The 25,075-nt window shown below is 36.7% G+C and overlaps 1 protein-coding gene across 9 annotated transcripts in view; it reads right to left on the bottom strand.

Moving 5' to 3' along the window:
- The window catches only part of BIRC6 (baculoviral IAP repeat containing 6), a 215,943-nt gene that overhangs the window by 27,965 nt on the left and 162,903 nt on the right, over nt 1–25,075 (bottom strand). For all 9 annotated transcript variants that reach the window (XR_824319.1, XM_010829827.1, XM_010829820.1 and 6 more), the window contains one exon: nt 12,958–13,168. Coding sequence is in view for 8 of the 9 variants with exons in the window: in XM_010829827.1 (XP_010828129.1) it covers nt 12,958–13,168 (211 nt within the window). In the remaining variant the exon portion in view is untranslated. The remainder of the gene's footprint in view (nt 1–12,957; nt 13,169–25,075) is intronic.

Here is a 25,075-nt window from a genome sequence, read left to right as displayed (position 1 = left end):
CCCTGGCATGTGGAATCTTCCCAGACTAGGAATTGAACCCATGTCCCCTGCATTAGCAGGTGGATTCTTAACCATTGGACTGCCAAGGAAGTCTGAGAAAATGATTTTATCTCCAACACACCACCCTCGTTTATGCAAGCAGATACCAAATCAATTTGAAAAAAAAAAACAGTAGAGTAAAAGTATTAATACATACAGCAGTAACTAAGACATTTTCATAGGAAAGGTTTTAATTAATTCTTTTAAGCAAAAAGCAAAAAAATCAAATGGGTAAAGTTGACTTATTCCTCATTTAAGTGATAAGTACATTAAGATGCTACCAGTTCATGATCTACAGACTAAAAATCAGTTTACCTTCCTTAGTTAACCCTGGTAATCTAATAATTATCCTTAGGCGTAATCAAATGGCTATGCATCTCTAATAAAATATGCTGCCTTTTAACATCTTATCATAGGGATAACTTAAAAATTCTTTAGAATAAAGAGCAAAATATCAAAAAAAATTCTGCAGAATCTGTATTATTGTATATACTTTTTAAATTACCAAAAGTAAAATTTTCAATTAAAAAATTTTACTTCATTGTCAATATTTTAAAAATTTATGTATCCTAAATTTCCAAAGCCAAATCAGAAACAAGTTCCCATCTTCCATTTCTAATTATTCACTGATGTATGAGTCAAATTGCTCTTTGGAAGTTCAATTTAGAAAATAAATATACTGGATCGCTTCCCTGGTGGCTCAGATGGTAAAGAATCTGCCTGCAATTCAGGAGACCCAGGTTTGATCCCTGCGTGGGAAGATCTCCTGGAGAAGGGAACAGCTACCCACTCCAGTATTCTTGCCTGGAGAATTCCATGGACAGAGGAGCCTGGTGGGCTACAGTCCATGGGGTCACAAAGAGTCAGACACATCTGAGCGACTAATTCTTTCACTTTTTCACTATATTTGATTGGGACATTAGGAAACTTGAGGTCTAATCATAGCTCTACTACTAAGCATTAGAGAACGTGGAACAAATTACAATATTTATGGGCCTTGTTTTCGTCTTTTATAAAAAAGGGGATTTGAACCATATGAACTCTAAACAGTGTCCCTTACAGCTCTAAAAACCACCAGATTTGTTACAAACTAAATCTTAATTACCAAGGGACTTCAAATTCAGTTATTAAGATTGCTTGAGATTTTGCTAGAATATAATGAAAACTGACGATAAACATAATGCTTATCAGACGCTGGGAGGAATTGGGGGCAGGAGGAAAAGTGGACAACAGAGGATGAGATGGCTGGATGGCATTACCGACTCAATGGACGTGAGTTTGAGTGAACTTTGAGAGATGGTGATGGACAGGGAGGCCTGGCATGGTGCGATTCATGGGGTTGCAAAGAGTCAGACACAACTGAGCAACTGAACTGAACTGAACTGAATGCAATCTTATAAGGAATAATCATTTCATATGTTATATTACCGAGGTAGGAGTATTACGTCAATTTATAATTTTTAATTTGTTTCTGTCTGTTAATCACTTAAATAACAGAATAAGCTGTATTTTGATACTTGATCTAAGTGTTTTCCAGAAACCAGTGAAGGCTCAAGTCTAGCTGTTATACAAGCATGAAACCTAAATGATCAATGAACAATTTTGGTAAAAGGTACCAGCAGTGTATGAAAATAGAAGTATCTGCACTACAGGTCAATCAATTTGCTTTCTTCATAAATACAGTTTTTGATAATGAACACTACAGGCACCAGGAAACTGGAGGGGCTAAATCCGAGATTTATTGCCTAATAATAATTATTTTTAAATGTTAAACTTTAAGTGATAGTTTCACTCCCTATCAAATAAAAATAAATAATCTCTTGCCTAAGCACACAGAGCAGAAAAACTTTATACATCTACGAACTGTTGAGATTGTATATATCCTACACAAAAGTTATATTGCAATATTACTTCCTTGCATTTTTTATATAAGTATTTGATACTATATTACAACTACCCACAATTTAAAGCAGTTTGGCTTATTGTCTAGAAAGAAGGGAAATTAATAAAAGCACACAGGCTAGAATAGAAATACTACACTAATCACATTATTTCAAACTGGCTGAACAAAAGGAATTCAGGCAATACATCTAAGCCACTAATCTGATAGGTATGAAAATTCATTTTCACCAGATTTTAATCTCTCGTAACTGTCATAAAATTAAAGTGACCTTGATCTTATGTATAATAAACAACTAATCACAGGGCGTATTTGCCACATATCTAACATAGATTATACCTTTAAACATCCTTAATACAATAATGTAATTAGCCTCCAATTAAAATCAATGAATTTATATTGAAAAAAAAGGTTAAAAAAAATCCTTTATGTCCTATTTCTGTACATGCTGGTATTCTCACATGCCTCTCCCCACATTGCCTCTCTTTTTGCCCCTAGAGAACTACTTCTTACTGCTTGTAGATCTAAAAATTAAAAGTATTAAACACAAAAATCATCGAATTACAAAACTAAAGAAAAAACAGAAATTAAGACTTTTTGCATAAAATAAATGAAAACCTGGTAAATTTTCTTTGCATTAGACAGGAAAGAAAAGTGTTAATATTGCTATACTGAGGGCACCTGAAAAATGGAACATTTTGATGATCAAGTTTTCAGAAACTATGCTGGAGAATGAATTCTACTTACCCTTTATGACAAATGTTTAACTTTTTGTTCTTCATAAATGTTTATTACAGCAGTAGACAGGCCAAAGAATATTTTTATTAGGGAAGTCCCTTGATCTTTCTTTGAAGTAATTAATAAGAGGTGGCTTTTGAGTAAGTTCTCAAATAAAAGTAAATAAACTACTCAATGCTCCAGTAATGCTGAAGAAGATGAAGTTGAACAGATCTATGAAGACCTGCAAGACCTTCTAGAACTAACACCCAAAAGAGATGCCCTTCTCATTATAGGGAACAGGAATGCAAAAGGAGGAAGTCTAGAGATAACTGCAATAACAGGCAAATTTGGCCTTGGAGTAGAAAATGAAGCAGGGCAAAGGCTAACAGAGTTTTGCCAAGAGAACGTACTGGTCATAGTGAACACCCTCCTTCAACAACACAAGACAAATCTACACAAGGACATCACCAGATGATCAATACCAAAATCAGACTGATTATATTCTTTGCAGCCAAAGATGGAGAAGCTCTATACAGTCAGCAAAAACAAGACCAGGAGCTGACTGTGGCTCAGATCATGAACTCCTTATTGCCAAATTCAGACTTATATTGAAGAAAGAAGGTAAAATCACTAGATCATTCAGGTATGACACAAATCAAATCCCTTACAGTTATACAGTAGAAGTGACAAACAGATTCAAGGGATTAGACCTGATACAGTCCATGAAGAACTATGGACGAAGGTTTCTGACATTGTACAGGAGGGATTAATCAAGACCATCCCCAAGAAAAAGAAATATAAAAAGGCAAAATGGTTGTCTGAGGAGGCCTTACAAATAGCTGAGAAAACAAGAGAAGCTAAAGGCAAAGGAGAAAAGGAAAGATATACCCATCTAAATGCAGAGTTCCAAAGAAATGCAAAGAGAGATAAGAAAGCCTTCCTCAGTGATCAATGAAAAGAAATAAAGGAAAACAATAGAATAGGAAAGACTAGATCTCTTCAAGAAAATTAGAGATACCAAGGGAACATTTCATGCAAAGATGGGCTCAATAAAGGACAGAAATGGTATGGACCTAACAGAAGCAGAAGATATTAAGAAGAGGTGGCAAGAATACACAGAAGAACTATACAAGAAAGATCTTCATGAACCAGACAACCACGATGGTGTGATCACCCACCTAGAGCCAGACATGCGGGAATGCAAAGTCAAATGGGCCTTAGGAAGCATCATTAACGAACAAAGCTAGTAGAGGTGATGGAATTCTAGTTGATCTATTTCAAATCCTAAAAGATAATGCTGTGAAAGTGCTGCACTCAATATGCCAGCAAATTTGAAAAATTCAGCAGTGGCCACAGGATTGGAAAAGGTCAGTTTTCATTTCAATCCCAAAGAAAGACAATACCAAAGAATGTTCAAACTACTGCACAACTGCACTCATATAACACGCTAGCAAAGTAATGCTCAAAATTCTACAAGCCAGGCTTCAACAGTACATGAACTGTGAACTTCCAGATATTCAAGGTGGATTTAGAAAAGGCAGAGGAACCAGAGATCAAATTGCCAACATCCACAGGATCATCAAGAAAGCAAGAGAGTTCTAGAAAAACATCTACTTCTGCCTTATTGACTACGCCAAAGCCTTTGACTGTGTGGATCACAACAAACTGTGGAAAATTCTGAAAGAGATGGGAATACCAGACCACCTGACTTGCCTCCTGAGAAATCTGTATGCATCTTAAGAAGCAACAGTTAGAACTAGACATGGAACAACAGACTGGTTCCAAATCAAGAAAGGAGTAGGTTAAGGCTACATACTATCACCCCGCTTATTTAACTTATATGCAGAGTACATCATGAGAAAAGCCGGGCTGGATGAAGCACAAGCTGGAATCAAGATCGCAGGGTGAAATACCAATAACCTCAGATATGCAGATGACACCACCCTTGTGGAAGAAAGAGAAGAAAGAACTAAAGAGTACCTTGATGAAAGTGAAAGAGGAGAGTGAAAAAGTTGGATTAAAACTCAGCATTCAGAAAACTAAGATCACAGCATCCAGTCCCATCACTTCATGGCAAACAGATGGGGAAACAATAGAAACAGCGGCAGTTTATTTTTGGGGACTCCAAAATCACTGCAGATGGTGACTGCAGCCATGAAATTAAGACACCTACTACTTGAAGAAAAGCTATGATCAACCTAGATAGAGTATTGAAAAGCAGAGACATTATTTTGCCAACAAAGGTCCATCTAGTCAAAGTTATGGTTTTTCCAGTGGTCATGTATGGATGTGAGAACTGGACTATAAAGCTGAGTGCCAAAGACTTGATGCTTTTGTACTGCGGTGTTGGAGAAGACTCTTGAGAATCCTTGGACCTCAGGGAGATCCACCAGTCAATCCCAATGGAAATCAGCCCTGAATATTCATTGGAAGGGCTGATGCTGAAGCTAAAACTCCAATACTTTGGCCACCTGATGGGAACAAATGACTCACTGGAAAAGACCCTGATGCTGAAAAGACTGAAGGCAGGAGGAGAAAGGATGACAGAGCATAAGATGCTGGATGGCATCACTGACTCGATGGACATGAGTTTGAGCAAGCTCTGGGAGTTGGTGATGGACTGGGAAGCCTGGTGTGCTGCAGTCCATGGGGTCACAAAGAGTCAGACATGACTGAGCGACTGAACTGAAAACTACTTAATGTTATTGAGGCAAATGAAATTAATTAGAACCAATATTTAAGTCAACCACTTCCCCATTTTTCTTCACATTATTATAAAAAAATTCAATTGAATAAGAATTGGCAAAAAAGGGCAAAATTTCCTTATGACAGCAACCTGAAAAGTTCCAATTTGTTCAAATTTTAAATAAGAGATGATGTTAGAAAATGGCCAAAGTAGAAAATTACATTTATGCTTATAGGACAGTTATGTTTTCAAAACTGTGTAAAACAGGTGTACAAAACATGTTATTATATATTAGAAAAAATGAATTGCTGAAAAGATCCTTAAATAATTAACTATCTAAATCTTGTCCATTTTAGACAAAAGATGCAAAGTGCTGAATGTAAAACATATCTATATTGAAGTAATACACTTTGCCTAGTCTTTAGTGTTTTCTAAAGGAATGTTGCGTTTCCCTTGTGGTCCAGCTGGTAAAGAATTCACCTGCAAAGAAACCTGGGTTTGATCCCAGGGTTGGGAAGATCCTTTGGAAATGGGAATGGTTACACACTCCAGTATTCTGGCCTGGAGAATTCCATGGATATTTCAGGGCTTCCATGATAGCTCAGTTGGTAAAGAATCCACCTGCAATGCAGGAGACCCCAGTTCGACTCCTTGGTTGGGATGATCCGCTGGAGAAGGGATAGGCTACCCATTGCAGTACTCCTGGGCTTCCCTGATGGCTCAGCTGGTAAAGAATCTGCCTGCAACACGAGAGACCTGGGTTCAATCCCTGGGTTGGGAAGATCCCCTGGAGAAGGGAAAGGCTACATACTCCAATGTTCTGGCCTGGAGAATTCTATAGACTGTCTGTTATCTCTGATTTGTCTTACTATAAATGCTTATTAAAATAATCAGGCAACAACAATGTCAATCAGTTTATTTATATTAACTATTAGATTTAAATTAACTTTATATAGTTACTGCAAATTGTGAATCTTGAGAGATGACTTTTTAGGAGAGGTGTAGACAGTAAAACTATAGACTTGTGAATAAAAGAATATTAAAATATTGTCATCTTTAGGAAGTTCTTGAAGCAATTTGTATAGTAAATATTTAACAACTTTTTTAAAGACAGACTAAATCACAATAAATTACTCCTAGTTGCCACTTTGCCATGTCAACAGGTTAATCTTGCCAGGAAAGATGAACATAATAAACTAGAAGTACAACTATTCCTTGAATAGAGCTCTTCTTTACACCAACCTCATCAGAGTACTGTAATTATCAGTCACCAAACTAATCCTCACCCACAAGAGATAATAATTTTATTATTAAGGTATAATTATAATCAAGAAAGTCTGAAACATATCTTATAGTCTATTATTTCAAATACTAAAAGTCAGAAGGTACTTTTCAGATACATGTATTTGTGTGCATATTACATGCATATATAATTATCTCATATGTTATTACATGTGACAGCAAAAACTCCTAATTACAGAACTAACAGCTTTAAAAGGCATTCAGTTGCATGGTGTTGTTCCACTGTGCCAGCTCAGTTTCTCCTCTAAGCAGTCATTCTTACTGAAGCCTTTGGATGCACAGACAGTTTGTTAATATGGCTGTAATGCAGTATTGGTTCTACCTAGTCTACTTCTACTCCTCAGCAGACCACGAGAAAGAAGGCAACCCAACTAATATATCTCCACTACATTCCTTCACTCAAGCATTACCTGAGTTATTCTTTATTAAAGTACAAGTGCCCCCATGAAAGACTAAAGGATAATTTGCTTCTTTATATAAATTTTAATAACCCAGGAGAGTATTCTGAAATAAGAAATCTGCCTTGAAGAAGAAGAACAAAATCCTGGAACATCATAACAGATGTAGTTATAAAATGCTTCACTACGCAGACAATGAGAAGCCAGAGGAGGACACTGGGTATCTTAGTGAGTAGGAAAGTGAAAAATAAAAAGAGAAGCATGTTAAGTTAAGAACAAGCTATTCTTTGTGAAAATCTTAAGGTGAGGATGAGAACCAAAACACCACTCTAAATTGCGGCCACATATAAAACAAAAGCTCGGCTAGCTTGGCTTCTGCTAACTTTAGTTTCTCCCAATTAAACACTGATAAAAGGCAGAAGAGGGCTTCCCAGGTGGCGCTAGTGGTCAAGAACATGCCTGCCAATGCAGGAGACATAAGAGACAGGGAGTTTGATCCCTGGGTTGGGAAAATCCCCTGGAGGAGGGCATGGAAACTCACTACAGTATTCTTGCCTGGAGAATCTCATGGACAGGGAGCCTAACAGGGTACAGTCCATAGGGTCGCAAAAAGTTGGACACAATTGAAGCGACTTAGCATGCAAAAGGCAGAAGACCAAGACCATGAATGGACAGGGTCCCATTCCTTTTAAATTTTGTTAGTTTTTATTTGCAAAATGCCATTACTTTTAGAGGACTGGAAGATATATCCTATTAATAGAGTTTCCCAAAGCATGAGAAAACATTAAGTGGCAATTAGACACAGTATTAGTCAACTGAATTAAGAGTGAGAAAATGAGAGTATTTTACCAATGAAAAGAAAGGTCTCAGTAAGCCTTTGGTAACTACTTATTTGCTAAATCTTCTTTCTTAAAACAGAAAACAGGCCAGACAATGGAGTCAGACACTGACTTTTTAAGAATTCAGTGTATTCACATTAACACTTATCATTTGCCAGATGATGGCAAATGATACTGACTTACTTTTGGCAGTTGATACTGGTTTTTCTGATATGTTAGTAATTTGATATTACCTCTTTAAATAAATGTTTGGTTTAATTAAGTTACCTGATCTAAAGAAAGATTCTACCAAAAGCACAGGTGGTACAAGAAAAGTTCTTCCTCATAATGTTGAAGCTCTGACAAGAATTTCTACCACGAAAAATTTCCTTCAATTTTCAACCATGAAAATGGTTTGGTTTATTTGATCAGATTAAGAAAAATCCCATTATTACATGACACTCTTTTTAGATTCAAGTAAGTTCTAAAATAATACAGATAAAAGGCTCCAGAAAAATAAAATCTAAGGCCTACTTACTGTCATATAAGTTCTCTCCATACACACAACTGTAGCTCGATGACAGCTTTAAGGAAATAAGCTGCAGCTATGGAGCCCACGTGCCACAACTACTGAAGGCTGCACGCCCTAGATCCCACGCTCAGAACAAGAAAAGCTACCACAGTGAGAAGCCTGCGCACCACAGCCAGAGAGTAGCCCCCACTCGCCAAACCTAGAGAAAGAGCCTGTGCAGGAACAAAGATCCAGCACGGCCGAAAACTGAAAAAAAAGAAAAAGATTTTAGAATCTCTGCTAATGATTCTTAGTCTCTTTCAAGCCAACAGATGATTGTTTTCTGTCTTCAGTAAAACAACCCAGTAGGATTAGTACTGGAAAATTTCTGCATAGGATTACAGACTTCAGATTCTTGTATACTAACAAAGGAAACCATTTATCCTATAGCACTTGCACTTTTTGAAGGAGATCCCTAGGGATTAAATTTGCAGTCACTGATATTAACACATAGGCAGAATAATGTAGTTAATAATTAATTTAAAGCCTGACTTAACATTATTGCTTTTATAAAGTCAAACATCTGAATCATAGAAAGTATTTCTACCCAGGAACTGTCTTTATAAAGTCCACAATATTACAGCAAGAATCCTAATGGACTCAAATCCTCAGTCCCAGCACGGCAGGATGGGAGAGGACACACACAGCTCAACTGTCAAGACAGAAAGGAAGAAAGTCTCTTAATTCAGTCTTCTAACTCCCACCACCATTCTGCTACGCTGCAAGTCGATCTTTTTTTATAATGCAAATCTGAATAGATTTCCGCTGAAAACCCTTTCACCACATCTAAAAACAGATACCTAATGAAGTTGGGCTTCCCTGATGGTTAAGTCGGTAAAGAATCCACCTGCAATGTGGGAGACCTGGGCTTGATCCCTGGGTTGGGAGGATCCCCTGGAGGAGGGCATGGCAACCCACTCCAGTACACATGCGTGGGAGAATCCCCATGGACAGAGGAGCCTGATGGGTTACAGTCCATGGGGTTGCAAAGAGATGGACACAATGGAGAGATTAAGCACAGCACAGCACAACTATGAAGTTCTTCAAGCTGCTGTCTTCCTCTCCAGCCCCATTTCCTACCCCTACCTCCCACCCAAAGGACACCCAGGCACATCAAACTTCTTCATTCTTTACATTTTCCTGAATTTTCGCGAACCTTCCTCACACAGTCTGGTATACCAGTTCCCTGCACCTCTTATTTAGCCTATTCTTACATATTCTTTGGGTTTCCAAAACTGATTTGATGCTCCAATAATGTGTTAAATTTTCCATATATCATGTACTTGTTATTAAAACTAATTATTGTTTCCCACATTATTTGTCAGCCCCTTGGAAAAAGGCCTAATTTTCTTGTTATGCTCTGAGGAACATTCAATAAACATTTGTTGAAGGAAGAAAATCAGTCATGCTCTTGTGACTAAGCGAGATTTCCCCTATCTGAATATAACTGCAAGTTTCTAAAACACAAATTAGATAAAAGAAAGATAAATGATCTGCCTTTTTAATGTCTTAATAATATTCTCCTATTTCCTCTTATAGAAAGTTTCAGGCTTGAGGCGGGACAGCCAGCAAACCTACACCATCTCCATCATCCTTTTGAGCTTTGAGATCAACATTAGCTGAGTTTATGTACTGTCCTCAAGAGAGTATAATCTTAATTAGGTTATTCCAACCTGTGAAAGTAAACTTTGGACTTGGGCAAAATATTTTAATCCCCTTCATCCACAAAATATAAAAACTGTAAGTATAACATATATAGAGAAAACAATTTCAATGTAAATTATTACACATAAGCACAGTTATCATCTAGAGTCCTGCAAATTACAAAGAGAATCTGTTTTTTCTTTATCTAAGATGACCAAAGAGTGCTAAGTTAAAATTTCATTTGGAAGGAAAAGTAAAATGCACGCCTTTTATGTAAACTTGGCTTTAAGAAAGGAAAAACAAAGAGTAACAAATGAGAAATACCAAGACAAAAGAAAGGCAATACAATTAATACACGAACATAATTAGTAAACTAGTATGTCTACTAAATAGATCTACTTTATTTACCCTAACGTATTTTTTCCCAGAGCCCCCAAGTACAGACGTGGCCAGGACTTCACAAAGAATCACCCACAGGCACAGCACCCTCCCCACTTATTTATTACTGAGAAAAAGAGACAAAAATAATATAAAAATGTTCTGAGCTGTGGTACACTTAAACAGTACTTTCAAAATCGTAACTACAAACCTGATGAAGCACTAAAACAATACTCTAAAAATGATACGTAAACAGAACATATTTGCCTTGACCATTCTCTTCTGAGTATCCTGGTTTTGTGTTGTTTTTTATACATACACTTGGAGGTTGGGTAGGCAGGTAGAAGGGAGGGGGAGGGGGAAGCTTTGCATCTTGAAACAGTGTTAAAAATGAATTTAGGTAACCTTCATTGAGTATAAACTTTGCAGGAAATTGGACTATACTGTTCACTTTATTAGAGTTCTATACTGATGAAAATATGAAAAGAAGTGTATCTTAAGTTTTGACAGGCTGGAGAAGAGCAGATTTTCCCTTCTGGGAAGCAGAAAATGAGTTCTCAAGGTGCCAAAAGTTTGAAAGGAAAGAAAGAATGTTATAATATGTACATCTTTGTTGGCTTCTTTTTCTAACAGAGTCTGTATTTTATACCTATGTAAAAAAATACAGATACCATGAGGGATCTTCATGAAGCATATTCAAACTCTATGTAAAACTCTCTGTCAGTGTTTGTCAGTAAAACAGCTTTTAAAAAGTTAACTGCACAAGGTTACTGTAAAGATAAAATAAAAAATGAAATGATCTCTGGGAACAGTCATTATGATCTTTACATGCATGTTTTGCTGGTACAGAATTTAGAAGTTTGAAGTGTCATTTTTTTTGTTATTGAAAGATTTTGAAGAATATCTTTTTCCAGGTAACCAAGTAGAAAAATAAAGAGTTCCTATTAAATGAAATTCAGTTATCCTTCTCTGCAATTAAATTTTTGTAGTCAATCATTACTTAACACATTTTTTGCAGTTTAAAAAAATTATACTGCATGTTATATGAACAGTATATACATTAATTCAAGAACAGGATATACATTAATTTATATACAATAAAGTAGCAAGAAAGGCAATCTAATTGTAAACAATCCAGTAACTTAGCTCAATTAGAAAAGAAAATCAGACCTTTAGTCTGATAATGCCACATTATTTTTGTATAATTATGTTAGCTGCCTAGGTTACCAGTTAGGAAGACTTTTGCTGTAATGAAACATGAGACCAATGACAGTATTATTTTCTTCTCTACAACAGAAAAAACCTCACACTATCAAAGAAAATGTACTTTTATATTTTCCTTCCCTCAAAAGAGTATGAACCTACATCTTTTTATATTGCTACCAACTGGCACTTCTTTAATCTCCTCTCTAATTTATGATTCTTATTGCCTGGCAGTGAGCCACCGGTTTCTAAAGTAATAATGAGAGTACAATAAAGCTAACAGTCAGGATAATCTGAGAAGTTGATTTCTTCTGAGAAATAAAGGCTGACATTCCTCCAATGACCAATTCTCTGACAACATTTGATGTTCTGTGATTCTCAAATTTTACGTTATTAAAAAATCAAGTGAGAACAGGTAAGACAAACATACTGCAAAGATGAAAAAGAAAATTAACTGATTCAAAATACCACTAAGAAAGGAATAAACTTTCTCTAGCCTAATTCTGCATTTTTATGCAAACATCAGAATTTATGCCATCTCTTTTAAGTGAAACTGACAACCACTAGACAGATTCTGCTAAGAGAATGGAAAAAGTTACCAGGAAAAGGTTATTTTTAAAGTTTTTTGATGAGAGAACTCATCATCTGATTTCTAGCAAGGTATAAACTTAAACCAAAGATTCATTTAAAAATTCAGTTTTCTATGAAGACCAAATACTAACTTTAACTCCAACAAATAAATCCTCTTCTCAAAAACATTAGAGCATAAATTATAACGTATGTATCAAAATGAAATAGTAGTAATCCATAAATCCAACAGTTCTAATTCTATGAATCTACTCTGCAGAGATTTCTACAGATCCCAAGAGATGTAAGAAGTTGTTACAAATTAGAAACAACCCAAATGTCCATGAAAAGATGGGAAGGTAAAATACAGCATCTATACACAATGCATAATCATAAATATTAAGAACAATATTAGCAATATGTATTTACTTAGAGTGAAGGTGTCTTCCACCTCAATATTGAGTGAAACTAGCATCTATTTGTGTAATATGTACAATGTGATAACATTTAACAAAAACTCCACCTACAGCTATAAGATATCAGATGGAGATGTCTGATAAGCCACCATGAATAAACACTTAAGTGTAGGATTTGGTGGATACTTTTTCTTCATAGTTTTATTTATAGTTCGCGCATATATGTATTTAATCAGCATATATCATTTTTTTAATGAACAAAGTTATTTTTAAAAAAGATCATAAAAGCCGAGGTCAAAAGAAATAAAATAGTACCTTAAACGATTGGTGTAGGTATCAACACAGGTCTTCATTTTGGCTAATAATGTACCAACGGAAGTCTGACACTCTGACTGTTCTTCTTCCTCTTCACCATTCTCTGTAGAAAGAGGCAACAACAGGGGCACCATGCACGTACAGGAAGCAATGGCCCGGAGCAGTTCTAGCAGAGCTCGATAGAGTGGCACGTGTCTTGCCATGTCGAGAACTGTAAGAGGGAAGAGAGGAAAAGTATAAAATGAGCACATGTGCAATATAAAAGTTAAGTCCACAGCAATGTAGCTTCTACTTCAATCTTGAGATTAATTGGTAGGTTGGTAAATGGACTGAAGAAGTTTGTGAAGCATCAATGTATAGAATACAACAGGCACTTTTAGGGAAAAACAACAACAAAATGAACATGGCACAGAGTTGGGAGATAGCAAGAACTGTAAGTAAGCAATTTGCTACTTGTTTTTGGCTGTGCTGGGTCTTTGTTGCACTGTATGGGCTTCTTTCATTGCGGAACACAGGCTCAGCAGCTGTGGTGCTGGCGTTCTCTAGCTGCAGTGCTCAGGCTTAGTGGCCCTATGGCATGTGGGATCTTAGTCCCCCAACCAGAGATTGAACTTGTGTCCGCTGTATTGGAAGACAGATACTTAACCACTGGATCACCAGCGAAGTCCCAAGTAACTACTCAGTTATATCACAAATAAAAATAATTAAACGGTCCAAATAATATATTAGGGCAGTAAGTACATTTATTAGTATGACATGGAAATATATTTTTCAAATTAAATTGAAAGGAAACCATTGTATCTTAGGTAAAACAGAATGATACAACCACAGTTTACCAAAAGCAAAATTCAATAATCAACTTGTTAGGGAAAAAAGAAAGTTGACAGTGGTAGCTTTTAGTTGTCAGCTACAAATCAAATGAATTTCTTTCTTAAAACTACATGCATCTCACAGTGGATTCCATGCTCTAAGAACATGTATTGCTTTTAAAACTTTTATAAGCGGTTTTGTTAGGTTTGTGGCTTCCTCCCAAGTGGAATTTCCTTTTGTGAATCATGTGAGTTAAGGACCTAACAACATTTTTCCAATAGCAGTTACTGAACAAAGTTAATCCATAACTTTATTATTTATTATGTTAGTTATTCTTTAATTATTCACTGAAAACCTACTGGTGGACAGGCTGGGAATATAGCAGTGAAGAATACAACCAAAAATCCTTGCCTTCATGTAGCTTACATTCAAGGTAGAGAAGACCAAGTGAGTAAAAATTTTTGTAGACATTACTAAGTACACTGAATGCTAAATAGAAGATTGAAACAGGGAAGGAGAATTAGAGAGTACCGGCTTGAGGAAGAAATTGTCTAACTGCCCACAGCACTATACTGGGGTTAGATATGGGGAGGGATGAGGCCTCATCCAGGAATTCTGGACTTTGTTTGGCAAGGTATGTAAAGGGTTGGCTTAAAAAATTAGTTCTGGTAATGTGGAGACCAACAGTGAGCTGTTCAGAGTTATGGAGGAGCAGGCCCTTGTTTCACACCTTCCAATAATGATGCAGAGAACGGGGTAAAAAGTATGACTGTTCATTCTTTCTTTACTTACTTGAAATGTTACTCTCCATCTTTAAAACATAAAATTTGCATGTGCGCATGCTCACTCAATCCTGTCCAACTCTTTGTGACCCCATGGACTGTGTAGCCCACTAAGCTCCTCTGTCCATGAGATTTTCTAGGCAAGAATACTAGGGTGGGCTCCATCTCCTTCTCCAGGGATCTTCCCAACCCAGGGATTGAACCTGTGTCCTGTATCTCTTGCACTGGCAGACAGATTATTTACCACTGAGCCATATATTTGGTTATATTTAAAGCTTCTTTTTTAATTTATGACCTAATGCTACTTCTTATTATAACTCTATACTATAACATAATACACTATAGTTTTCAGGAAATTCAAGTTAAAATCCAAAGTTATAAAAAACAAACCAAAGTTAATTGATGGGCATAAAACACAACATTAATATTTGTGAGGATATGAAAAGGCTAGACTTTCTATGTAAACAGGTGGACATGCAAAGTGATAATGAATTTGACATTATTTTACATGCCCATATTCTATGACAGATGCTTCCTTCTGCCTAGGCCTCACTTATGGAACAGAGGATCTGAATAGGTAATTCTCCAAAAATGATATATAAATGGCCAATAAACACACTGTCATTAGTCATGAGGGAAATGCAAATCAAAACCACCATGAGTAATCTGCCATCTTATATGCACTAAGATCGCTGTAAAAGTAAAAAAATAACTTTAAAAAAGTAAAGAAATAACTTCTTATCATGTGAACCAGCACTTCCACTCCTAAGTAAAAACCGAAAGCAATTGAAAGGAGGAACGAAAATAGTACTTGTACACTCACGTTCACTGAAGCATTATTCACAATAACCAAAAGTACTGGAGTGGGTTGCCACTGCCTCCTCCATAAACATCTCAAATGTCTATCAAATAAGTAAACACTGAAGAAGAACAAAATTGAAGGACTGACAGAATCAGACTTCAAAACTTACTACAAAGCTACGATAATCAAGAGAATGTAGTACTGGTGAAAGACAAATAGATCAATGGAACAGAAATGATAACAAAATGTGTACATGAAGGTTTGTAGCAGCTTTGTTTATAACTTCCCCAAGCTGGAAACAGCCAAGACGTTTATCAGAAGGTCACTGGATAAACAAACTGTTGTATAACCATACAATGGAATATTATTCTGCAAAAAAAAGAAATGAGCTACAAAACTGAGAAAAGACATGGAGGAAACTTAAATGCATACAATACTCCTTAGTAAAAGAAGCCAATCTGAACAGGTTTACAGTGCATGGTTCCAACTAATGACATTCTGAAAAAGGAAAAACTATGGAGCCAGCAAAAGGATCAGTGGTCACTAGAGGTTTCACTGGGAGAGAGCGAGCGGGTGGAATGAATACATGGAACACACAGAGTTTCTAACGGCAGGGAAACTAATGACACTGTATGACACTGCAATGGTGACGCACGTATACCAGGCATTTGTCGAAACCCACAGACCGTGTAACACAGAGCAAACTCTAATACACTGACTTCAGTTAAAAATACGTCACTGTTAGCTCATCAACAGTACCATGTACCACTCTAACATAGACTATCAGGTGGCTCAGGGGTAAACAATCTGCCTGCCAAAGCAGGAGGCGCTGGTTCAATCCCTGGATTGGGAAGATGCCCTGGAGAGGGAAATGGCAACCCACTCCAGTATTCTTGCTGCGAAAATCCACAGACAGAGGAGTCTGGCGGGCCACAAAGAGCCAGACACAACTGGCACACATACACAACCACACTAATCAGGATGTAAGTAACGGGACACTATGAGTGGAGGGGCAGGGAAATGTACCATCTGCTCAATTTTCTGTAAACTCAAAGCCTCCTTTAAAAATCTTAGTCTACTGATTAATTTTTTAAAACATTAGTCTAACAATTTAAAAATAAACTATCTAAAATTATTTTACATAAAATTATACAACAATATAAGTAATTCAAGACACACTGATGTTTCTTTTTAAATAAATGGTTATAAAGTTATCAAGAACAACAAAAAAAAAACCCCACAAAATGAGAAGCTACTTCTCCATTAGCCGAATAAAGCTGAGGACAGCCTACATGCTAAAACTCAATACAGAAGACAGTGGGGAAAAGAATCTGACAAACATGAAAATTTTTTAAAAGTTTAAAATCTGGAAATAAACAGCCACAGAGAAAGTAAGAAAGCTCCTCTAAGTTAAGTGAAACATGATACTTCCTTTTATGTACTGGTGTTTATTTTATTCAACTAAGTAGATTCCAACTAGGAATCTTAAACTACAGAAAGCTAAGATAGTCTCTTCATATCAAGGAGGGACAGAAGTAAAAGCTGTGGAGGCAAGGTAACAGGCAGTGGATAATGAGATTGAGAATAGTAAAGACAAGTGAGACATACATTTACGGGCCTGATTTACAAAGAACATGAAATAAATTTCAGTACTATGTCATTTCTTATGACAAATTTTCAGCTTAAAAAAAATGAAGCTTTTATATATTTCCACTTTCTTGACAACAGTTAGTTACATAAACAAGTGTTCTCATTTTAATGTCACATTCCACCCGGATATTAATGCATACAGCAATCCATGCTATGTCTAGAACCTGAAAAATGGTTATTCATATCTGATTTACATTATTCATGTTTTCTTTTTAAGACTTATTTCTGAATATCTCCAGGAAGGGGAATCTGGAAAGCTAAGGGAGAGCTAATTTTTCCTCTCTTTTTAAGACAGGCACTTTTAAAATAACATGTCTGGGTAGTCAGCAAACGAAATGAGTCAATAAACGTAACAGTCTCTTAATGATAAAATACAGATGAGTACAAAATACACCAAGTGTTTCAATCCTGAATTCCGTAATTCTCTATTTTGCCACACAGAGCTTCATCAGAAAACCCTCAGGTGTCGTTTCACACAGCACACGCCATCATTACTCCAGGATTAAATGTCACTAGCCTGACAAAGAAGAGCAGCACCACAACACTGTTACACAATGCCCCGCCTGCAAATGGCTTACAGCAACTTCTTCGCTCAGCACGTGCCACGTGCATATTTCAATTTACTGCTTACCCTAACCAAGCAAGTAAAGTCACTATCCTTTGGATCCTCAGATGGACCTGTTGGTTGAATTATGCAATGCTTGAAATATACCTTGGAATTTACCATCAACAACTACAGATACAGGTGTGTGACACTGCTATATAATTATTTCAGTTAGAGAATGTTATGTTTTGAAAGGAGTAACCAGTACTTGGTAAAAGAATAAAATTCCCATTTTCTGTATATGAAAAAACATTTCAGTGGGGAAAATGATATTCAAATTGCTGGAAAGAAACAGCATAGGGTAAAGGTTGGTGAGAAGAAATTTGTAAGACATAACCATAGAGATTAGTCATTTTTTCATGAAACACAATTCAGCAAGTATAAAAGCTGAAAATAATTCTAAGAAAAAGTGGGAAACATTTACTGCTTGGCTTATTACTGGCAGAAGCTATCAATTCAAACCAAAAAGTTTCAGTGAAATTTACCAAGGATTACTAATGGAAAAGACCCACTCCTTCCAGAGAACTGAAAACATTTGCCACCTTCAATCAGGAAGTTGGTCAGGTTTTTTGTTCACTTCTTTTTCTCTGAATGTAAACAGAAGTTATTCATCACTTTGTGGACTAAAGTAGGATATCTGGGAATACTTCATTCCTGATGCAATGGAGGATAATGAACACTTCTCTTTTAATTATTTTTAAAACTCAGATATTTATAGCAAATATGTTATAATAACTCTAAGTGGTCTGTAACTTTTAAAACTTGTGAATCACTATTTTGTACACCTATAATTTATATATTATACATCAACTATACTTTAAAAAATAACTCAGACATTTAATAACTTCAGTATTTTAGGTTAAAATATGTGGTGATCATACATTGCAGACATAAACTGCTAGTCATGTTAAATATATCAGTTAGGTATGCATATCCCATTGCTACTGCTGCTGCTAAGTTGCTTCAGTCGTGTCCGACTCTGTGCGACCCCATAGACGGTGGCCCACCAGGCTCCCCCGTCCCTGGGATTCTCCAGGCAAGAACACTGGAGTGGGTTGCCATTTCCTTCTCCAGTGCATGAAAGTGAAAAGTGAAAGTGAAGTCGCTCAGTCGTGCGCAACTCTTAGAGACCCCATGGACTGCAGCCTACCAGGCTCCTTCGTCCATGGGATTTTCCAGGCAAGAGTACTGGAGTTGCCATTGCCTTCTCCGAAATATAGAGCTAGAATACATAAACTGTGGGATCTAATTAATATGTACCTTTTCATTATATTTTGTATCATTCTATCCAACTGTTAAAATGATAAAACATTCTTTGAAGTTCTACTAAAACGCATTTATTTTCTATCATTTTCCACCACCTTCAACAGAGTAAAAGAGAAGTGCAGACTGAAAAATTATGCAACAAACACAAGTATAATAAATGTATTTCCTATTTCACTATACAGTTCAAAGATATCTTTCTTGGGGATTTGTTTCACAATTTTTGTTTCCTTCTACACCAAGAGATTTTTCTGGGAAAATAGGTACTCCTGTCATTTTTATAGCAAAAGATGTAAAGAAACAAGAAGAGGAAGAAGAAAAAGAAGAATCTGTCTTGACCATGTTAGGATTATCGGGATAGTACTTGACCATGTTAGGATTATCGGGATAGTACTTAGAAAGTGAAAGTCGCTCAGTTGGGTCCGACTCTTTGTGACACACGGACTTTAGCCTGCCAGGCTCCTCTATCCATGGTATTCTCCAGGCAAGAACACTGAATGGGTTGCCATTCCCTTCTCCAGGGTATCTTCCTGACCTGGGGATCAAACCGAGGTCCCCCATGCAATAGCACTTAACCTCTTGGTAATTGTTTTTGTGTATATCTTTATCACACTCTGACAAGTCTCTTTCTTGGGTTCCATTCAAGACAAAATACAGCTTTAAAAAATTTGTTTTTAAGGATAACCTTTAGAAGAGTATTTTCAGAAAATTATAACATTCCAGGGCAAGTGCCTGGCCCGTAGGGCAGCACCCAGGGTGCCTTATTCCAGGATCAGCAGTGGCTATATGGACAATAAAGATTTATTTCTGGATTCCAGAAAGCATACAAGAAACAGTAACTGAAATAAGACACAAAAACAATGATGCAGCAGACATTATTCTAAAACTACATACTGAATATCATTTTCATTCAAAATGCTTTTACATTTATGTTCACTTTAAGTTTCTAATAACCTACATAATATAGGAAAAGGAAATTTTTTTGACATGGGAAAGCTAACCAGCAAGATATATAGGAAAATAAAGTTTTATTCAGCATCAATAAATGCTGAACATTTCAACATCACTGTCTTCATTTGGATTTACATTGAAAATTGCAAAAGAAATGCATGCTTTATGTTAATCCATTAGTAGGTAAGCAGTAAGATCACATAGAAAATAAATACTAACTACCCAGAAAAACATCTTGTTCTTTTCTGATGTTTTTCAGCGTATGCTGATTTTATTTGTCTGATCAACTTCAGAAATACAAAATGAGAGGCTCACCTAAAGCATAAAAACCTCAATACAATCTAGGAATGTAACATTTGTTTACAGAATGTTCACTTGAGTAGACACAAAAACTAATGTGAGAATTAAAAAATAAATTATTCAAATATTTAGTTAAGTTATCCTTAACTTATTTCTCTGTAAAATAAAAATCCTTTCAAGTGACTGAATACTAAAACTTAATCCATAACTATGTGCAATCAATATCCCTACAAGTTACATGACTAGCATGCATATCTTAAAAGATAATCATGGAAAAATAGTTACAGTTCCAACTGTACATTTATTCCTATGTAACTTTTTAGTATTCTCGCCTGGGAAATCCCATGGACATAGAAGTCTGGCAGGCTACAGTCCATGGGGTCACAAAAGAGTTGGACTAAACAAAATACAACAAACTTAGTAATAATTTTTGGATATAAAGAATGTGGTCATATTTAACACATTTGCATAGCAACAAAATTAACTTATTCTCTCATAAAATTAATTTAAATACTGAATTTTAGAGGAAATATTCTAAAATAAGATACAGTAACTTTTAATCCAGTGTGAGGAAAATCAGATGGTGTAACAAAGTCTTCTGTAATGGGTTTTGTCCCATTACACTTAGTTACAAAACTACAAAACCAATAAAATGAAAATGATGAAATTTTAATACTAGCACATACCATCACTCAGCCAAGACAACCAGCCAAATTAGTAGATATTTTATAATCCTATCAATTTAAAAAGGTCTGTGCCTCTTCTCTGGAGAAGGCAATGATAACCCACTCCGGTACTCTTGCCTGGAAAATCCCATGGACGGAGGAGCCTGGTGGGCTGTCGTCTGTGGGATCGCACAGACTCGGACACGACTGAGGGACTTGACTTTCACTTTTCACTTTCATGCATTGGAGAAGGAAATGGCAACCCACTCCAGTGTTCTTGCCTGGAAGATCCCAGGGACGGGGGAGCCTAGTAAGCTGCCGTCTATGGGGTCGCACACAGTCGGACACGACTGAAGCGACTCAGCAGCAGCAACAGTGCCTCTTCTCATTCTGATCTTCCTCTAACATGTCAGGTCTACTCATTTTTCTGTTCCGTACTGATAAAAATCTATTTATATCATTTTTAAAATTTGAAAATATGTGAGTTTAGTAATAATGGCCATATTATGGGTAAACACTTAAACTTGGGCAACTGAATACATTTCTCTTTATTTCATTTGCCCCTTCCTATTATGACACTATGAAACAAACACTAAAAAGGCAAAGATTTTGTAACACTTGATAACATTCCTGGAATGTTCTACTATATTCTACTATGTTCTACTATATTAGTGGCAAGTAATTTAATGCGCCCAGTGGTGCTGTTTTCTAAAAATAGGAACATCTCATTTTCCAAAATGGGAATGAGACAGATTCTAACACTTCACCTGCTATTTCTTATTTTCACACACTGTAAAGTATTTCTTATTTAACTTACGTGCAAAATACATTATGAGAAATTCTGGACTAGATGAAGCACAAGCTGGAATCAAGACTGCAGGGAAAAATATCAATAACCTCAAATATGCAGATGACACCACCTTTATGGCAGAAAGTGAATAAGTAAAGAGCCTCTTGATGAAAGTGAAAGCCGAGGGTGAAAAAGTTGGCTTAAAACTCAACAATCAGAAAACTAAGATAATGGCATCTGGTCCCATCACTTCACGTCACACAGATGGGGAAATAATGGAAACAGTGATAAGACTTTATTTTGGGGGGCTCCAAAATCACTGCAGATGGTGACTGTAGTCATGAAATTAAGACGCTTGTTCCTTGGAAGAAAACCTATGATCAACCTAGACAACGTATTAAAAAGCAGAAACATTACTTTGCCAACAAAGGTCCATCTAGTCAAAGCTTTGGTTTTTCCAGTAGTCATGTAAGGATGTGAGCTGGACCATAAAGAAAGCTGAGCGCTGACGAACTGATGCTTTTGAACTGTGGTGTTGGAGAAGACTCTTGAGAGTCCCTTGAACTGCAAGGAGATCTAACTAGTCCATCCTAAAGGAAATCAGTCCTGAATATTCATTCACTGGAAGGGCTGATGGTGAAGCTGAAACTCCAATCCTTTAGCCACCTGATGCAAAGAACTGACTCACCTGAAAAGACCCTGATGCTGGGAATGATTGAAGATAGGAGAAGGGGATGACAGAGGATGGCATCACCGACTCAGTGGACATGAGTTTGCATAAGCTCCTGGAGTTGATGATGGACAGGGAGACCTGGCATACTGCAATCCATGGGGTCGCAAAGAGTCCTACAGGATCTAGGGACTAAACTGAGCTATATTTCTGGCAATGAAATGAGACCGCCATCTAGTGGCCAGTGGGGTAACTGACGTCTTACTCCATAGCACGAATATATAAAACAGCAGCTGGAGGAAAAATGGTCCTTGTATATCATTGTTTACAAGCAATTTTCAAAATAACATGACTACAATGAAAGGAAGTCAAAATATGGGGAGGAGAAACTAAAATGAACACATACTTCATATGAGGATCTTCCTATCTAGTAAAAAAGTCTCATAAAAATAACTACTTTCTCTCTTTAGAAGCTTTTATCATTCCTTTAAAAAAAAATGATACTAGAGATAATGGAGAAGGCAATGGCAACCCACTCCAGTACTTTTGCCTGGAAAATCCCATGGACAGAGGAGCCTGGTAGGCTGCAGTCCATGGGGTCGCTAAGAGTCAGACACGACTGAGAGACTTCACTTTCACTTTTCACTTTCATCCATTGGAGAAGGAAATGGCAACCCACTCCAGTGTTCTTGCCTGGAGAATCCCAGGGACGGGGGAGCCTGGTGGGTCGCACAGAGTCGGACACGACTGAAGCGACTTAGCAGTAGCAGCAGCAGAGATAAGAGTCTAATACAAACATATAAACCACTTTTTGTTTCACTTACCAACTAAACTGTGGCTTCAAATTTACTGTTTTATAATTCTAACAACTATTTTATAGATTCAGCTTTTTGAATTAAGTTCTTTGAAGGTAAAATCTGCACAAATTCTACTTAAAAAGTTACTAAATCTGTTACATATAGTTGACCAGCACAAGGTTGTTACTGAACACTGTTAGCCTCTCCCTCCTTCACTTCTTGTCTTTTGTGCACCCTTTTGTTTCTTTGGGGTGGGCGGTGGGAAGGGGCTCCTAAAAAGCAATTAAGTGGTCAAAGAAACATCTCAAAGGCTAAGAGGGAACATAAAGTGCTATGTTTTTAAGAGAAAATAAAAATCTTAGATCATATGAAAAGTTTCATCTCGCCTGCCAGAGTGAACTGGTAAGCTTGATAAGAATACATCACACATTCACAGAATAAAGCAGAAAGGTTTTGGTTTTGGTGGAGGGTCCTGGAAATAATCTCCAAGGGCAAACTATAGTTCAGGGTGGCTTTCGAAAGAGCCTATTACACTAGACTTGTGTTTTTGTGTACTATATGCTAGCAACATAAGCGAGCCATTTCTTGAATACAATGCCTTACACAAAATTATTAGCACTGCTCTCACACTTAAAAAACAACTTGCTAGATACGTGATAAAATAGTCTATAAAATGTCATCAATATCATGAAAGACAAAGAAAAGTTGGTAAAGTTTCCAGATTAAAGGAGAACAAAGATATGACAATTGAATGAAATAAAAGATTCTATATTGGATGATCTTCCTTATCCCAAATCCCCAAATGGTCAAAAGTAATATTCTACAGACCAATGACAAAACTGGAAAATGGACTTAAGACTAATTTTATAAAATAAAAATTTTACTAAGTTCCAAGAAGTTTATTTGTTCAGATATTAAAATGTCACTTTAAAAATTAACATTTTAACCAAAATTGGTAATTTACATAAGCAGTAAAGCTATATATCCCTGAAATAAATAATTTTTATTTAGAATATTATACATGGGCATACATAAATAATATACCATGCTTGTCAAAACTACGGATCAGAATGTTTAAACTAACGAACAACTGCACTCATCTCACAGGCTAGTAAAGTAATGCTCAAAATTCTCAAAGCCAGGATTCAACAGTACAGGAACCAAGAACTTCCAGATGTTCAAACTAGATTTAGAAAAGGCAGAGGAACCAGAGATCAAATTGCCAACATCTGCTGGATCATCAAAAAAGCAACAGAGTTCCAGAAAAACATCTGCTGCTGCTGCTGCTGCTAAGTCTCTTCAGTTGCGTCTGACTCTGTGCGACCCCACAGATGGCAGCCCACCAGGCTCCCCCGTCCCTGGGATTCTCCAGGCAAGAACACTGGAGTGGGTTGCCATTTCCTTCTTCAATGCACAAAAGTGAAAAGTGAAAGTGAAGTCGCTCAGTTGTGTCTGCTGCTGCTTTATTGACTACACCAAAGCATTTGATTGGGTGGATCACAACATACTGTGGAAAATTTTTATAGAAATGGGAATATCAGACCATCGGACCTGCCTCCTGAGAAATCTGTATGCAGGTTAGGAAGCAACAGTTAGAACTAGACATGGAACAACAGACTGGTTCCAAATCAGGAAAGGAGTACGTAAAGGCTGTGTACTGTCACCCTGCTTGCTGAACTTATATGCAGAGTACATCATGAGAAATGCCGGGCTGGATGAAGCACAAGCTAGAATCAAGATTGTAGGGTGAAATATCAATAACCTCAGATATGCAGATGGCACCACCCTTATGGCAGAAAGTGAAGAAGAACTAAAGAGACTCTTGATGAAAGTGAGAGAGGTGAGTGAAAAAGTTGGCTTAAAACTCAACATTCAGAAAACTAAGATCATGGCATCCAGTCCAATCATTTCATGGCAAACAGATGGGGAAACAATGGAAACAGTGACAGACTTTATTTTTGGGGGCTCCAAAATCACAGCAGATGGTGACTGCAGCCATGAAATTAAAAAACGCTTGCTCCTTGGAAGAAAACG

This window comes from Bison bison, unplaced genomic scaffold (assembly GCF_000754665.1).
Source record: "Bison bison bison isolate TAMUID 2011002044 unplaced genomic scaffold, Bison_UMD1.0 scf7180017864508, whole genome shotgun sequence".
Lineage (NCBI taxonomy): Eukaryota > Metazoa > Chordata > Mammalia > Artiodactyla > Bovidae > Bison > Bison bison.
Note: the sequence above shows the minus strand (reverse complement) of the source record. Positions and strands in the feature narration are given on the sequence as shown.